Source organism: Coregonus lavaretus (genome assembly GCF_964263955.1).
Source record: "Coregonus lavaretus genome assembly, chromosome: 5".
NCBI lineage: Eukaryota > Metazoa > Chordata > Actinopteri > Salmoniformes > Salmonidae > Coregonus > Coregonus lavaretus.
The window spans coordinates 25,135,677-25,150,275 of record NC_139992.1 but is presented as its reverse complement, the minus strand read 5'-3'; the positions used below and the strand labels follow the sequence as shown (position 1 = coordinate 25,150,275).

The window sequence follows — 14,599 nt, the reverse complement described above, 5'->3', positions numbered from 1 at the left end:
CTGCAGCAGAGGTAACTCTGGGTCTTCCATTCCTGTGGCGGTCCTCATGAGAGCCAGTTTCATCATAGTGCTTGATAAAATATATTTTGATTTTGTTTAACACTTTTTTGGTTACTACATGATTCCATATGTGTTATTTCATAGTTTTGATGTCTTCACTATTATTCTACAATGTAGAAAATAGTACAAATAAAGAAAACCCCTTGAATGAGTAGGTGTGTCCAAACTTTTGATTGGTAGTGTACATGTATATTATATAATTATAAATATGGCATCAAAATGTTGAAAATCTGATTCCCCCCTGGCTGATCATTGTCTGCAACCGGCTCTGATTTTGAGGTAATGAAACAGGCAGGGAGAGTGAGCTAGTCTGTGGTGGTCGGCAAACCCTCAACCTTTTGGCTTGATGCCCTGCGTGGCATCGACTGTCCCCCAGTAAATTTCGATCTGTCCCTAACTGTACTGTAAGTCGCTCTGGATAAGAGTGTCTGCTTAATGACTAAAACGTAAATGTGTCTCTCTCTCACACTCTCTAAGACACATGCACACACACTCATTTCGCTCTCTGCACTGCTCACTCCCACGCTTGTCCAAAGATGAGCGGCAGTAGTTTTTTGTCTTGCAGCTGTGGTATGGATCTCTATCTACATCCAGGGGTATCAGCCTGTTGAGTGCACTGGAGGGACAGGATGTGGTGTCTGTCTGAGAGAGGCTGTGCTACAGCCCCAGTTTACGGAACATTCAGTTAGAACAGGAAGACCCCAGAAACACAAACCACACACACAATACTCTAACAATTACAGAGTCACAACTCTAGTATTGTATTACGAACAGCAAACACCAGCTGAACTAACACTGAGTTTAATTTATGAAGCATCAAAGTTAATATCTCTAATCTAAAAAAAAAAACACCTACAAGTATAGCTCACTGATTATGATGCTGTAGTTGTTTTAAAACATGTCATGACAGCTAGTTCTAATGCAATTCTAATAAGGTCAGGTTGGAAGTAGTAGAAGAAGAAGAAGAAGAAGAAGAAGAAGAAGAAGAAGAAGAAGAAGAAGAAGAAGAAGAAGAAGAAGAAGAAGAAGAAGAAGAAGAAGAAGAAGAAGAAGGAGACAGAGAGCTGACATATATACATAAGTGAAGCATTGCTCTTTATTTGTAACTGCTGCAACCAAAGTGTGAACCACTGTGTGACTACAGGGATTGTTGTGGTTAACAAGAATGAAAGAATGCAGGCACACACGCCCACACACGCACATGCACACGCACACAACTAACTCCTGTGGTTCTGGGGACCTGTCCGTCTGGGCGTTGGTATGGGCTGAGCATCATCTGATTCTGGCTGTGGAGGCCTGGGTCGAAGCTGGTGTCTGGAGTTTGGTGTGGCCTGCGACGTAGCTCTGTTCTTTGGCCGGGTTTGGCTCTGGGATCTTTGTGGGGGATGGTGGTGATGGAGGGATGCTTGACGCGTGGGCTGGGTGAGGGGCGCAAGTCTCATCTCCTCCTCCTCTACAGGGGGAACATCAGGGATTAGGATTCATGGGTAAGGGAGTTAGATGTTGGTAACTACATGTAATGTGAGTAGCCTTCTGTTTTATCATAGTACTGTTTTATCATCATGTAGATAACTGGTGTGTTTTTAATCATGTGTGTTCAGTACCTTCTAGGCGTCTCGCGCGCTGCCTGCGGCTCTGGCAGACACACACCAAGGTGATGATGATGAGGATGAGGAGCAGACCACCTCCACTAGCCAGAATCGCCACCATCAGCCATGGCTTCATCCCAAACAAGAGCACTGTAGAGGAAGAATCATCTGCAGAAGAATCATCAGCATTATCATCATCATCATCATCATCATTGTCAGATATGTTTATTTAATTTAGAATCTCCTACACACCTGCACATTCAGGGTTAACATCGTCACTCTTCTCTTCACTCGCTTTATTACTCACTGTACACACGTAGCTGTCTACAGGTTTGAGCATTGCCTTGGTTATTGTCAGAGTTGTGTCATTGTGGTCTGGCAGTGTTTGTCTGTTATGGCTCCACACCACTTTAACATCCACAGAGTTGCCCACATCACACCTCAGACTGACAGATGCATCAGTACATTTCTGTGTCAGACGTGGTTTAGACACAGGCGCTGAGAACACAAAACACACACTGTAATGAGCACATATTTTCCCTAACACTGGCTGTGTGTGTAGTATGTGCATGCTACATGCGTGCGTGCATGTGTTTGCTTTCTGTTTGTGTAGCCTACTTACAGACCACACACAGGTGAGTTGTGGAAGACCTAATGAGTTTTCCCATGTCGTCGTAGATGTTGACCTGGTAAGTCCCTGTATTATCCAGCTGAAGGTTATTTAGTAACAGAGAACCATTCGGTGTGGTCTGATGTTTCTGCTCAGTAGGTTTCCTGTTGTCGTAAACTATTATAGAGTCATGGGTCCACCGTAAGTGAAATGACTCTCCAAGCAACTCCAGGCCTGGGTGATCTTGGTCAATCACCTTGTTCCTCCCAACAGCAGCGTACACACACTCCTCAGCACCTGAACATACTGTGAAATGTACATTTTACCATCAGATACAGCTGGTAATTACTTTTACACTCAGAAAAAAATAGATGCTAAGTAGAATCATACAGGGTTCTTCGGTTTGCCCCCATAGGGGAACGCTTTTTGGTGCTGGGTAGAACCCTTTGCAGAGGGTTCTACCTCAAACTCTCTACGTAGGGTTCTTCAAAGAATCCTCTGTATATGGTTCTACCTAGAACCCTCTATAAAGGGTTCTACCAAGAACCATTTTATCATCTAAAAGTTATTGGAGAGGCAATCTTTAGTTACTATGCCCCCAGCCTCTGGAATAGCCTGCCAGAGAACCTGAGGGGGGACAAAACTGTGGGCATTTTTAAAAGAGATCTTAAAACACACCTTTTTAGGTTTGCTTTTCCTTAGGGTGCTTTTGAGACATTTGGAGTTTATTGTTATTATTTTGTTTTTTATCCTGTTATGTTTGTTGTGTAGTAAATATTTGTATTTGTATTTTTGTTTTTATTTGTTTTTTCCTGTAAAGCACATTGTGTTGCATTCCATGTCTGAAATGTGCTATATAAATATAGCTTGATTTTATTTTATTTTATTTGTCTTTCAAAAAGGGTTCTTCTGATCAAATCGGTTCTAGGTAGAACCCTATCCCTCTGCAAAGAACCCTTTTGGAACCCTTTTTTTCTAAGAGTGTAGTGTCAGAAAACTAGTGAGCAGAAAAAGGGGAAGCTGTATTTGAATTACTAATGATAAATTAATTACAACTTATACACAGAAAATACTGTAAGCCTTCATACTAAAGAAGAGGTTAGTACAACTCAGAATATATGATATGGCAAATTGAACTCAAGATGATTGAGAGGGGTGTTGGTAAGACTAATCTTACGAAACACCATTACTTCTATTGTGTATCTAGGTCAGGCGTAGAAGGAGAGATCAACAACAAAAACTGTAGTTTTAATGGAAATATCACAATGACATCAAATAAGTGAAATGGTTATTATTTCATATTTTCTTGACAATTTCTTTCATTTGATGTAGTCCTGAGAAGTAGGCTAAACTGAATACAGTCTAATCAACTCTTACACACCTGGGTTCTGGTTTTCTCTACAGTGGTTAATGGATCACTGATTAAAAATAAAAGCATATCCGTGTCTTGTTTTCTTTTTACACTTTTTGAAAAGGCAAATGAATGATTTCTTTGATTTCTAGTTTTACCCAAGGCATCACCCTAACCAAGCCAGACTAACATCCTTATTAAATCTAAGCCATGAAGGGGGACAGAGTGACTTAAACTTCACCATTAACACAACAATATAGATCAAAATGAAAATATAGTTTGATTCTAATTTTTAACTCACCTGCAAACCCCAGAGAGAGGAGGATGAGAGATATCAGCACTACCACTGCCATTCTCAAGGAGTGATTGCACCTGCTCCAGACTGTGTCTGTGTGTCTGTGAGCACTCTGTTCATCATATTTCTGAGCGAGGGGGCATCCTGTTTGTGTCTGTGTGTCTGTGTGTCTGTGTGAATGTGTGTGTGTGTGTATGTGTGTGTGTGTGTGTGTGTGTCAGAAATCAGTCTAGAGATTGTAGTCTGGATCACTTGACTCATGCATTCATTTGTGAACATGTATATGATGCAAACATATTTTAAAGAATGTTCTGTTATTTAAACATGATCAATCATCATCATCATCATTATCATGTTGTTTTATTTCCTATTTTACCAAATGCACAACCTACCCTACACAGTGTGTCCTCACCCTTCCAGGATTGTCATCCGTGGTCTTTCAACACCCTTCTGTCAGAGCTCTTGACTCCTTGCTTGCTTGCTTAGTTCAGCTAATTCTATTTGAGCCGCACTAGGCTACATGGAAGTATGTAGCCCCCATTATTTTGTTTGTCCTTTGGAACATTCCCAGAGCGTTCCAGAGGGAATGATAATGCGAACGTGCATGTTTCACTTTTACTGACTAGCCTAACAGAACATCAGTAGCCTAAAACTTGGTTTGAAGGAAATGGCAGTCCAATGTTTTTTTATAGTTATCATAACGTTTTGGGCTTATTTTATTGGTAAGTAAGCTATACTTTTGACTGGTTATTGATTTGTAACAAAGTAATTTGTCCGGGACATAGACATTGCTTGACAGAGACATTGCGCATTGTTTCACGAGCTAGCGCATCTGCTCAGGCTGGTCCAGTCAATTATTAGTCATTCAGTAATAACCTGTTATTTTGCTAGCTACACTGTACAAATAGAAAGACTCAAAACACCATGATTGGGTAATAAAACCATGGAAAGTAGTGCACCTAACCTGAGATCTGGTGTTTGGAGTGTGTTTGAATGTAAACCAATGCAAGTGTTATGATACACAGAAAGTGTAAAAAAAAAAAATATATAAGTACTCTGAAACCCCCAAAGTGGTTCTTCAGTTGGAATATTGGTGTTTGAAAACAATTTTTGGGGTTTCAGTTCATATAAAATGCAGCATCAAAACACAAAAAATGGTGTCCCTAATACAATGAAATGGTTAAGACATACAAATGGTTTATAACCTAAATATTGATTGATGATGAGGGCCTATGGAAAATATTTTGTGTGGAATTCCACCATCATTTCTTTCAATGCTTTGTTTAGACAGATTAGAAACAGGAGGAGACAGAGAACGGGTCAAAGTGAGACAGGCGGAAGTGGGAATTGAACCCCCGACTTCTGGAGCAGTAATATGGTACATTTCATTGGAATTTCATTGGAATATTACAGTGGATTGCGAAAGTATTCACCCCCCTTGGCATTTTTCCTATTTTGTTGCCTTACAACCTGGAGTTACAATTGATTTTAGTGGGGTTTATATCATTTGATTTACACAACATGCCTACTACTTTGAAGATGCAAAATATGTTTTATTGTGAAACAAACAAGAAATAAGACCAAAAAACAGAAAACTTGAGCGTGCATAACTATTCACCCCCCCAAAGTCAATACTTTGTAGAGCCACCTTTTGCAGCAATTACAGCTGCAAGTCTCTTGGGGTATGTCTCCATAAGCTTTGCACATCTAGCTACTGGGATTTTTGCACATTCTTCAAGGAAAAACTTATAATAAATGCTTTCCATCCAGCTATTCAAACTTGCTTTAAATAACTCTTTCAGCTCGATACAGTCAAGCAAGTACGACTCTATTTTACCCGGAAACCAGTTCATGGCATTAGTAAAGTCTATTCACATCCCAACAATAACTAATAATATATTTATATCCATATTATTAAAATACCTTACTTTCATTCCAGTCTACCTAAACAATTCAAAATATGGCCATAACTCTATCCAAATTGCCAGTACGCTATTCAGATTCATGTAACTGTCCTTTCTGACTATAGTCACTCCTCATTCTTTCCCGTTGAATAAGTGAGTCCTTCAGTCTGAAAAGACGCAGGCTGCTAGATCGTCCAGTCTTATCCTGAATGTTCCTTCAATCTAAACAACCCACAACCATAGTTAAACTATACTTAGAAAACCTAGACTCTGTTCAGCGATGCAGAATCTATGCTTTATTGAAATGACAAGTTAATCCTCCTTTATTCCAATGATAATGGTCAGTAGTTTTAGTATCTGGCACATACCACACTTTATCAGAAAATAGCTTTGAAGGACACAGATCTCACACGCTCAACGTAAACAACTTAACAGTCAATGAGTCAAACCCCACATTCATTGATTTGGAACCAGATCTAACGACCTAACCAAATGAATTATTTTTTCCCCTAATATACAAAAATTCCTTGACTATATCACCTCTGCTTCTGAAATAATAGATAGTTTATTATAATGCTTAATTCTACCACATGCCCTATGTACTTTCTCCCATCCCCACGTACGTCTACGTGTTTGGGCAAGTCAACACCTATAATTTTATCCAATGACTTGTAATAAATTACACTCCCATAAAATTCATTCTATTCTAATATATTCATATCAACCAAACCATTCATGTTTCTAATTATTCTTTATTGCCACAATCAGTTAATCACAATCTAGTCTCAGCGGAACTAACAACAAATTACCCAAATCCTTTCCCTCAGTCATAGAATCCTTCCAGAATCGTATATGCTGGTCACTATTCACTGATCTTACGAAATTCTATGACAGGCATTGTTGTATGAAACTCCAAGATATCATTTACAAGAAAAGCTTATTATTCCAACATATATATAATTATCATACACACCTCTATATGTCATGTGAATTTCTATCTCTAATTCAACCTAAGCTTGAATCATTACCAGAGGTTGTAAAGCTCTGGTTTTAATAATCAATGATTCAAGGTCCACAATCCACAAGTAATTATCGGTATATTTATTCATGGAGAGCTCTGACCAAAAACACAAACATACTGTTTTTATACCCCTTGACAAACAAAGGCATTATGCTCCTCCCACCTTTAGGTGGCTTTCTTAAAACAGTTCCCGCCTTCCCCCTTGAATGGTTAGTACCGCCCCCTCTGTTAGTTGGTTGACACTACATGATAATTCTAACATTTATACTGTGTTTGGGGTGAAATTCTTTAGTCATTATTCTTAAAATCCAAATTAATCTAACAATCCACCCCTTTGACTAAATATTCCCACATTCAGGATAAATGTATTTTACAAGCATGATTAATCTCAGAGATCACATCAGAACTAATAAACATTTCATCCAATTGCGGTCTTTCAGGGTCCAAATCCTCGTCATCCACCAAGCCTGGAGGATCGTTTTTCACATTCCCCTGGTCAGAGTCCGGAGTCAGTCCATCTCTCATCATTGTTTAGATACTGCATTTCACCAACGCCTGACTCACCAATCCTCGGACACAGGGAACAAGACAACAACCACATAATACAAGAATACCCATACAAACACTGATCGCTCCTAAGATGGTGGCTGCTAGGGTTTTCCATTTACCAAATATTTCATCAAACCACCCTATCCACAATGTACTAACTTCTGAGTTCAGTTCATCCTTCACTTAGTGCAGTTAATTCTGTAAGAGCTCTGGTGACTGTCCCATCCAGTGTGGTGTTGTTAGGGATAAATATGCAATAATGGCTTATCTTTCTATAGACACCGGCCCTTTCTGCCTGATCTAGAACCAACCTCTACTAAGTTATGAGCGGGATGGCGGATAATCGCTCAGAGATCCCCTTTACTGCATCTCTAGTCTGGTCAATAAATCGTTGTTGGTTGTAATAGATATAATTTATCCAATCCATATTTTTGTTTGTCACCCACCAGAAAAATGTTGTAGTAAAACTCTCCCATATTTGATTTATAGCTTTGTATTCGTCTGGAACACCCCTGGGGATGCCTATACCATCTATCCAAATTGGGCTATTTCCATCCTGACTTATTTATTTTTCTCCTAATTATTCTTCCTGTCACTGGTCTTTGATGACCAATTCTTACAGGTTGGACCAACAATACTGGTGCACAAGTACCCACCCATCCCTCTGGTAATGTCTGTCGAATGCTCCCTTTGTTAGTGCATGCCCACCCCACATCAGTCAGAGGGATGGTTAGGCTCCTAATTTTGTTTCCCTCCCTTCCTTATCTAAATCAGTCACATTAATTATCTCCTTACAGCCATCAAAATCACCCAAGTTACGGGTGCCATTTCTATGTCTGTAACACTGTTATTCGCCAGGAGTTAAAGTGAATCTAGGTGGGCTGGCCCAGTATGTCAATTTTGCCAGCCCAATCCCTGTGCAATTTGGCTCTTTTTGATTGGACCCCAGGTCTAATACACAGGGAAACATTGCCTTTGGCATTGGGGCGGTCAACATTGTTGGTCGCCCAATGGAGCATGCATAACAATTGGTCTCCCCCAAGGCCCTAGCTGTGTATTTCATCCACTTTAACCAGAGATTCTCATCAGGGACCCCCTCCACTTCCCCATTGTTCCATTCTTGGAGGAGAAAATCTTTCATAGTGGACGGGTTAGTTGAAATGACTCCGTCATCCCTTGACTGATTTACTCGGTCTATTGCTGTTAGTGGATTAATGACAGTACCTGCTCCCTCTATATCTTTTGACTCCATCAAATATAATCTTAGACAAGTATCCCGTCCGTATACGTCCGCGCAAGCCCAGTAAGTTCTTTTCATGTCCTCTTTAGTGACTTTTACTATTGTTACTACCATTTCCGTGGGGATGTCGTTATACCTTCTTATCCTCCATCTGGACGTCCAGCCCCCCCCCCCCCCCCCCCCCCCCCCCCGTCTCATATCTCCGTCCCCCAGTATGTCTAAATACCTGAGCCCAGGAACAATCTGCCGAGGGAGCTGAACATAAATACAACGGGATCTTATAATCCCATGTTGCTTGCTTATCCGCTCTGATAAGATCCCTAATCCTAATTTTTAATCTTACTCCCCACCCCTCTCTGACTCCTATTTTGTAGATCACTCGCCCTTGACGGTCAGTATGTCGGGTCGCTTCCCTTTTATTTCTTAATAATGGTAAGGCCATAGCGTAATTGGTGCGAGGTGGTGGTGGATCTTGACATACCACGACTATTGCCGAGACTATGATGCAGCTCAGGGTCACCCATATTCCCAAAAACCGCCAACCCTCTCCTGTCTTGAGTCCTTCTGCTCGGTACCACCCCATACTCACACCCTAGGAACACACTACAGTGATGATAGGTCTGGGTAGGAGATCTTCGTTGACAGAGGTGACCCCCGGACCCTGTGGCCCAGTTCCGCTCGTCAACTCTGCGTGTGCTAAGCGGTGCTTGAATGTGGTCTTACCTTCTTGCAGTGGGTAACATGGACACAGGTTCCTCTCTCTGCTATTCTAATGGCCAAGGTGGTGACCAACATAACCTGATAGGGCCCTTCCCAACAGGCCTGCTTCCAGTTTTCCTTCTAGTGACTGGATGCTCACCAGTCACCTGGTTAGATAGTGGGTCACCTGCTCCTTTAGTTCACCTGTGGGGCACAAAACCTCTGACATACGGGTGTGGTTAATAAACTATCTTCACACATGTTCAGATTAATCTAACAATTTCTGACTGCATTCTCTTTTTAGACTGTATCTAAAAAAATGTTTTTTTTAAAAAGTATTTTGTCCTCTCCTTCGTATATTATTTAATACAATTAGCCTCTTCCCCCCTCTTGACACATAGTTCTGCTTATGTGTCAATTTTTTCCACCTTCCTAAACATTCCCTTAGGTTATTTATCAACCAATTGCCATGCATTTCATTTTTGAGATTGTCTTTTGCTTCTTTATTGCTCCTCCCACTTCCTTTGTCTCTCTAAGTCTGTCTCTGCCTCTCCTTTTTCCCGCCAACCAGAGCCACAAATCATTGTCCTTGTCCTCAACTCAACCCTCACAGCTCTATCGCTACTTCCCTCCTATCATTACTGATAGAGCAACCTAGTGAATACATTTTTATTATTTTTATCTTTATTTTCTTTTACTGGCCTCCCCCCGTGGGAATCGAACCCATAACCCTGGCGTTGCAAACACCATGCTCTATCAACTGAGCTCCATCCCTGCCGGCCATTTTCCCCCCTACCCTGGACGACGCTGGGCCAATTGTGCGCCGCCCATGAGTCTCCCGGTCGCGACAGAGCCTGGATCCGAACCAGGATCTCTAGTGGCACAGTTAGCCCTGCGATGCAGTGCCTTAGACCACTGCGCCACTCAGGATAATAATAACTGCAATAACTATCAATAATAATTATAATAACTATTACGAATTATATTGTCCTTTTTCTGATGTTCTAATTGTAGTCTATTCCATCACTTTAGTTTAAAATATAAAGTTATTTACAACAAATCCAGAACCCACCACAGGCTGGCGCTATTCCCCCAGCACAACAGCCAATGCCACTTGCTTCCCTGTAACGAAAATAAATTATCGTTTTAAAATTTTCCAACTATTTGTATTTTCCCGCTAACCCATTTCAGTTCGCTATTCAATATCTTTAACAGTTTTCTCTGATTCGGCCCCAATCAATAAAACAAATGCTTGATATTGTTCATCAGCATACACTTAATGACATTCCTACCATTTGAACTATGTCCTGTCTCACCTCCTCCCCCTCTCCTGCTCCTTCCTACATTATGGGGGAGGCGCGGGAAACTTCCCTACAATCTTCCTTTTTAGGAAATAATGTCATTCGTACTTGTAACATATTTTCATAGACCTATCTCATGCAACTTTTAATACACGTAAAAAAACTCTCTCTCTCCACCCATTCTCTATTGAATAAGTGCGTCTTCCTAGTTACCCCATAACCACGCCTCAAATCTTTTATTCAGCATTTAACCAACCAAATACTAAGTAGTATCCGGTTATCATTTATACCCGCCGTTGAATTCCCTCATACACACATATTTCACCTTATGCCATTCAAATGCCCAACACAACAGAATAGTTCCATGCAAACCTCTATTGGCTCTTCAAGTCGCTCCGGACCAGAGCGTCTGCCAAATGACCAAAAATGCAAATGTAATTATTCTCTACCTTCTCACCCATTACGTACGTCTACGTTTGAGTGCGAAAGTTCAGAACAATCACATCGTTGGACCTTATAGGTACCTCTCAAATAATCACTTTGTGGTGTTTTTAGCCAATTCTTCCTCATAATCTGGGTCAGGGCCTGGGTGCTCATTACACCATAATGTACAGTGTAAGTCGTCTACTGTCATCTTGGTTGATCCAATAACTAACTCATTACTTAGGTCTATTAGTGATTTCGGTATGTCTGTAAGTCCCCCTCTTAGCAGATCCTGGCTATACCAATAGCATGGTTTTCCCTCCCCGCTCAATACCATATTATCCCTTACGACATATGCCTTCATACCCCTTAGCGTCGGCTTTACAGCTACGTTCAACTGAGTCATGGCATCCCTTCCTAGCAAATTGACTGGACACAGGCTTGATACAAATGCAGGTATGCATACCTCTCCCCCTGAATCTTCATGTTTTAAAGTCACAGGGGCCGATAATCGCTCTATAAATTGATGGCCCGAGGCCGAGCGTACCATGATTTTTTCCCCATTAATTCTAATTCCTTTGGGTATGTCGGCTACACAGATCGCTGTTCGACATGCCCCTGTGTCACACAAGAATTTAATATTTTTCCCCAATATTGTTAAGGTGAGGTATGGTTTCTGTTCTTGCTGCAGCGCCAATTCAATTGTTTCCAACTCAAACACTTCACACCCCATATCACTGGGTTCCTCTGAACCCTCTCCTTCACTATCTGTCTTACTATCTTCCCCTTGCTCTAGTCATGCCTCATCTTCCTCTTCCTCCCTACCGGAACTGGGTGGTGGGTGTTTGTAGGCCCTTTCTCTTTTCCCCCCCCGATTATTTTGCTTGCCTCTTCTTTTATTGCCGCAGCCGCGATAGTTATGACCTGTCTCGTTACAGTATTTACACGGGGCACAACATTCTCTTGCAAAGTGTCCTTCTTTGTCACAGTTAAAACACCTACTTCCTTTCCCATAGGGCAGGAAAGAGCGAGGCCTCCCTCCCCCCTCTTCTGTTTTCTTTACTGGCCTCTTTACTCTTTGCATCTCTAATAATTTTTTCTTTTGTCCTTCCTCTCTTTTTCGCGCCTCAAACAACCATACCCTCGCTGTTTCTAGCCCCTGCCCTCGCTGTTTTTTAACATTTGCTCCACAGTTGATATGCATTTGCGTAATCATATTTTCTAACTTTGCAACATCGAGATGCCCAATAAATCCATACCTCTTCTCCCAAATGGATCCATAAAACATATTTATTCGATCCCTCCCTAACATATATCTTTCATCTCCCGTTAATTCTCGGACTTGTTTAGAAGATGTCTTTCCCATGGTGGAACAATAAGAAATCCCCCCCCCCCCCTTTTTGTTTTTTAAATAATTCACTCCCGAATTATTTTCGTAGGAGCTAATCTCTTAGTGCGCCTCTTGCTTTTGTAATTAACCCTTTAAAATTATTTAACCCCTAACCCAGAGTTTCTATTTAAAACTCCGGTTTCATGAAAAGAGTAAGTTACCCAATTTTCCTCACGCGACTTATTTTTTTCTCCACCCCTGAAATAATGATCACGTCTCCCGATGGATTAAGTCTCACACATATACGACATTATACAATCATTTGCTAAACTTGTTTGCAAAGTTCTAGCAAATCCCCAGTCGTATATGCTACTCCCGACACATCCCTCTCACACGATGATAATTATTTCCCTGTTTATACTGTCATACTGCAATTCGTACAATGACAATATTAACTAGTTTACATTTGTGATTGCAATTCACTCCATGTCATTTCGGACTAGTTTATTTTTGTAATAGCTATTTACCTAGGATCAATTGCGGACCCTTCCTGTCGTAACAATTATTACCTTCTTTGAGATTTTGGTAACCTGTCTGCCCTTCACAAGAATTCCTATTCTTATACAAGTTCAAATCATTTCACCAAAATCCATGAATAAAATTACTGACCTTTTCCTTGTAGTTTGGATTCAAATAATTTTTCAAACTCGTTAACGTCTTTATCGTTCATAAAGAGTAATCACCGGCCTGTTTATAACCTTAACGTCGAAGGCCAGGACTATTCTCCACGGATGCAATCACCCGGCCGTGCACGGATTTCGGTGTCTTTAGAACGATAAAGATGTATTAAGATCCGGCTCGAAGGACCAATCTGTCATGTGAATTTCTATCTCTAATTCAACCTAAGCTTGAATCATTACCAGAGGTTGTAAAGCTCTGGTTTTAATCATCAATGATTCAAGGTCCACAATCCACAAGTAATTATCGGTATATTTATTCATGGAGAGCTCTGACCAAAAACACAAACATACTGTTTTTATACCCCTTGACAAACAAAGGCATTATGCTCCTCCCACCTTTAGGTGGCTCTCTTAAAACAGTTCCCGCCTTCCCCCTTGAATGGTTAGTACCGCCCCCTCTGTTAGTGGGTTGACACTACATGATAATTCTAACATTTATACTGTGTTTGGGGTGAAATTCTTTAGTCATTATTCTTAAAATCCAAATTAATCTAACAATCCACCCCTTTGACTAAATATTCCCACATTCAGGATAAATGTATTTTACAAGCATGATTAATCTCAGAGATCACATCAGAACTAATAAACATTTCATCCAATTGCGGTCTTTCAGGGTCCAAATCCTCGTCATCCACCAAGCCTGGAGGATCGTTTTTCACATTCCCCTGGTCAGAGTCCGGAGTCAGTCCATCTCTCATCATTGTTTAGATACTGCATTTCACCAACGCCTGACTCACCAATCCTCGGACACAGGGAACAAGACAACAACCACATAATACAAGAATACCCATACAAACACTGATCGCTCCTAAGATGGTGGCTGCTAGGGTTTTCCATTTACCAAATATTTCATCAAACCACCCTATCCACAATGTACTAACTTCTGAGTTCAGTTCATCCTTCACTTAGTGCAGTTAATTCTGTAAGAGCTCTGGTGACTGTCCCATCCAGTGTGGTGTTGTTAGGGATAAATATGCAATAATGGCTTATCTTTCTATAGACACCGGCCCTTTCTGCCTGATCTAGAACCAACCTCTACTAAGTTATGAGCGGGATGGCGGATAATCGCTCAGAGATCCCCTTTACTGCATCTCTAGTCTGGTCAATAAATCGTTGTTGGTTGTAATAGATATAATTTATCCAATCCATATTTTTGTTTGTCACCCACCAGAAAAATGTTGTAGTAAAACTCTCCCATATTTGATTTATAGCTTTGTATTCGTCTGGAACACCCCTGGGGATGCCTATACCATCTATCCAAATTGGGCTATTTCCATCCTGACTTATTTATTTTTCTCCTAATTATTCTTCCTGTCACTGGTCTTTGATGACCAATTCTTACAGGTTGGACCAACAATACTGGTGCACAAGTACCCACCCATCCCTCTGGTAATGTCTGTCGAATGCTCCCTTTGTTAGTGCATGCCCACCCCACATCAGTCAGAGGGATGGTTAGGCTCCTAATTTTGTTTCCCTCCCTTCCTTAT

General features: G+C 40.9%; 1 protein-coding gene across 1 annotated transcript; it reads right to left on the bottom strand.

The window, feature by feature from the left end:
• Positions 1-1,139: 1,139 nt before the first annotated feature.
• On the bottom strand, positions 1,140-3,998 carry LOC311129389 (T-cell surface antigen CD2-like). The gene is made up of 5 exons (XM_084161673.1): positions 3,912-3,998; positions 2,272-2,565; positions 1,902-2,147; positions 1,665-1,817; positions 1,140-1,513 (listed from the first exon to the last, which is right to left on the bottom strand). Exons 1-5 carry the CDS (start codon positions 3,961-3,963, stop codon positions 1,278-1,280), a joined length of 981 nt encoding a protein of 326 aa, XP_084017799.1. The 5' UTR covers positions 3,964-3,998; the 3' UTR covers positions 1,140-1,277.
• Positions 3,999-14,599: the final 10,601 nt, after the last annotated feature.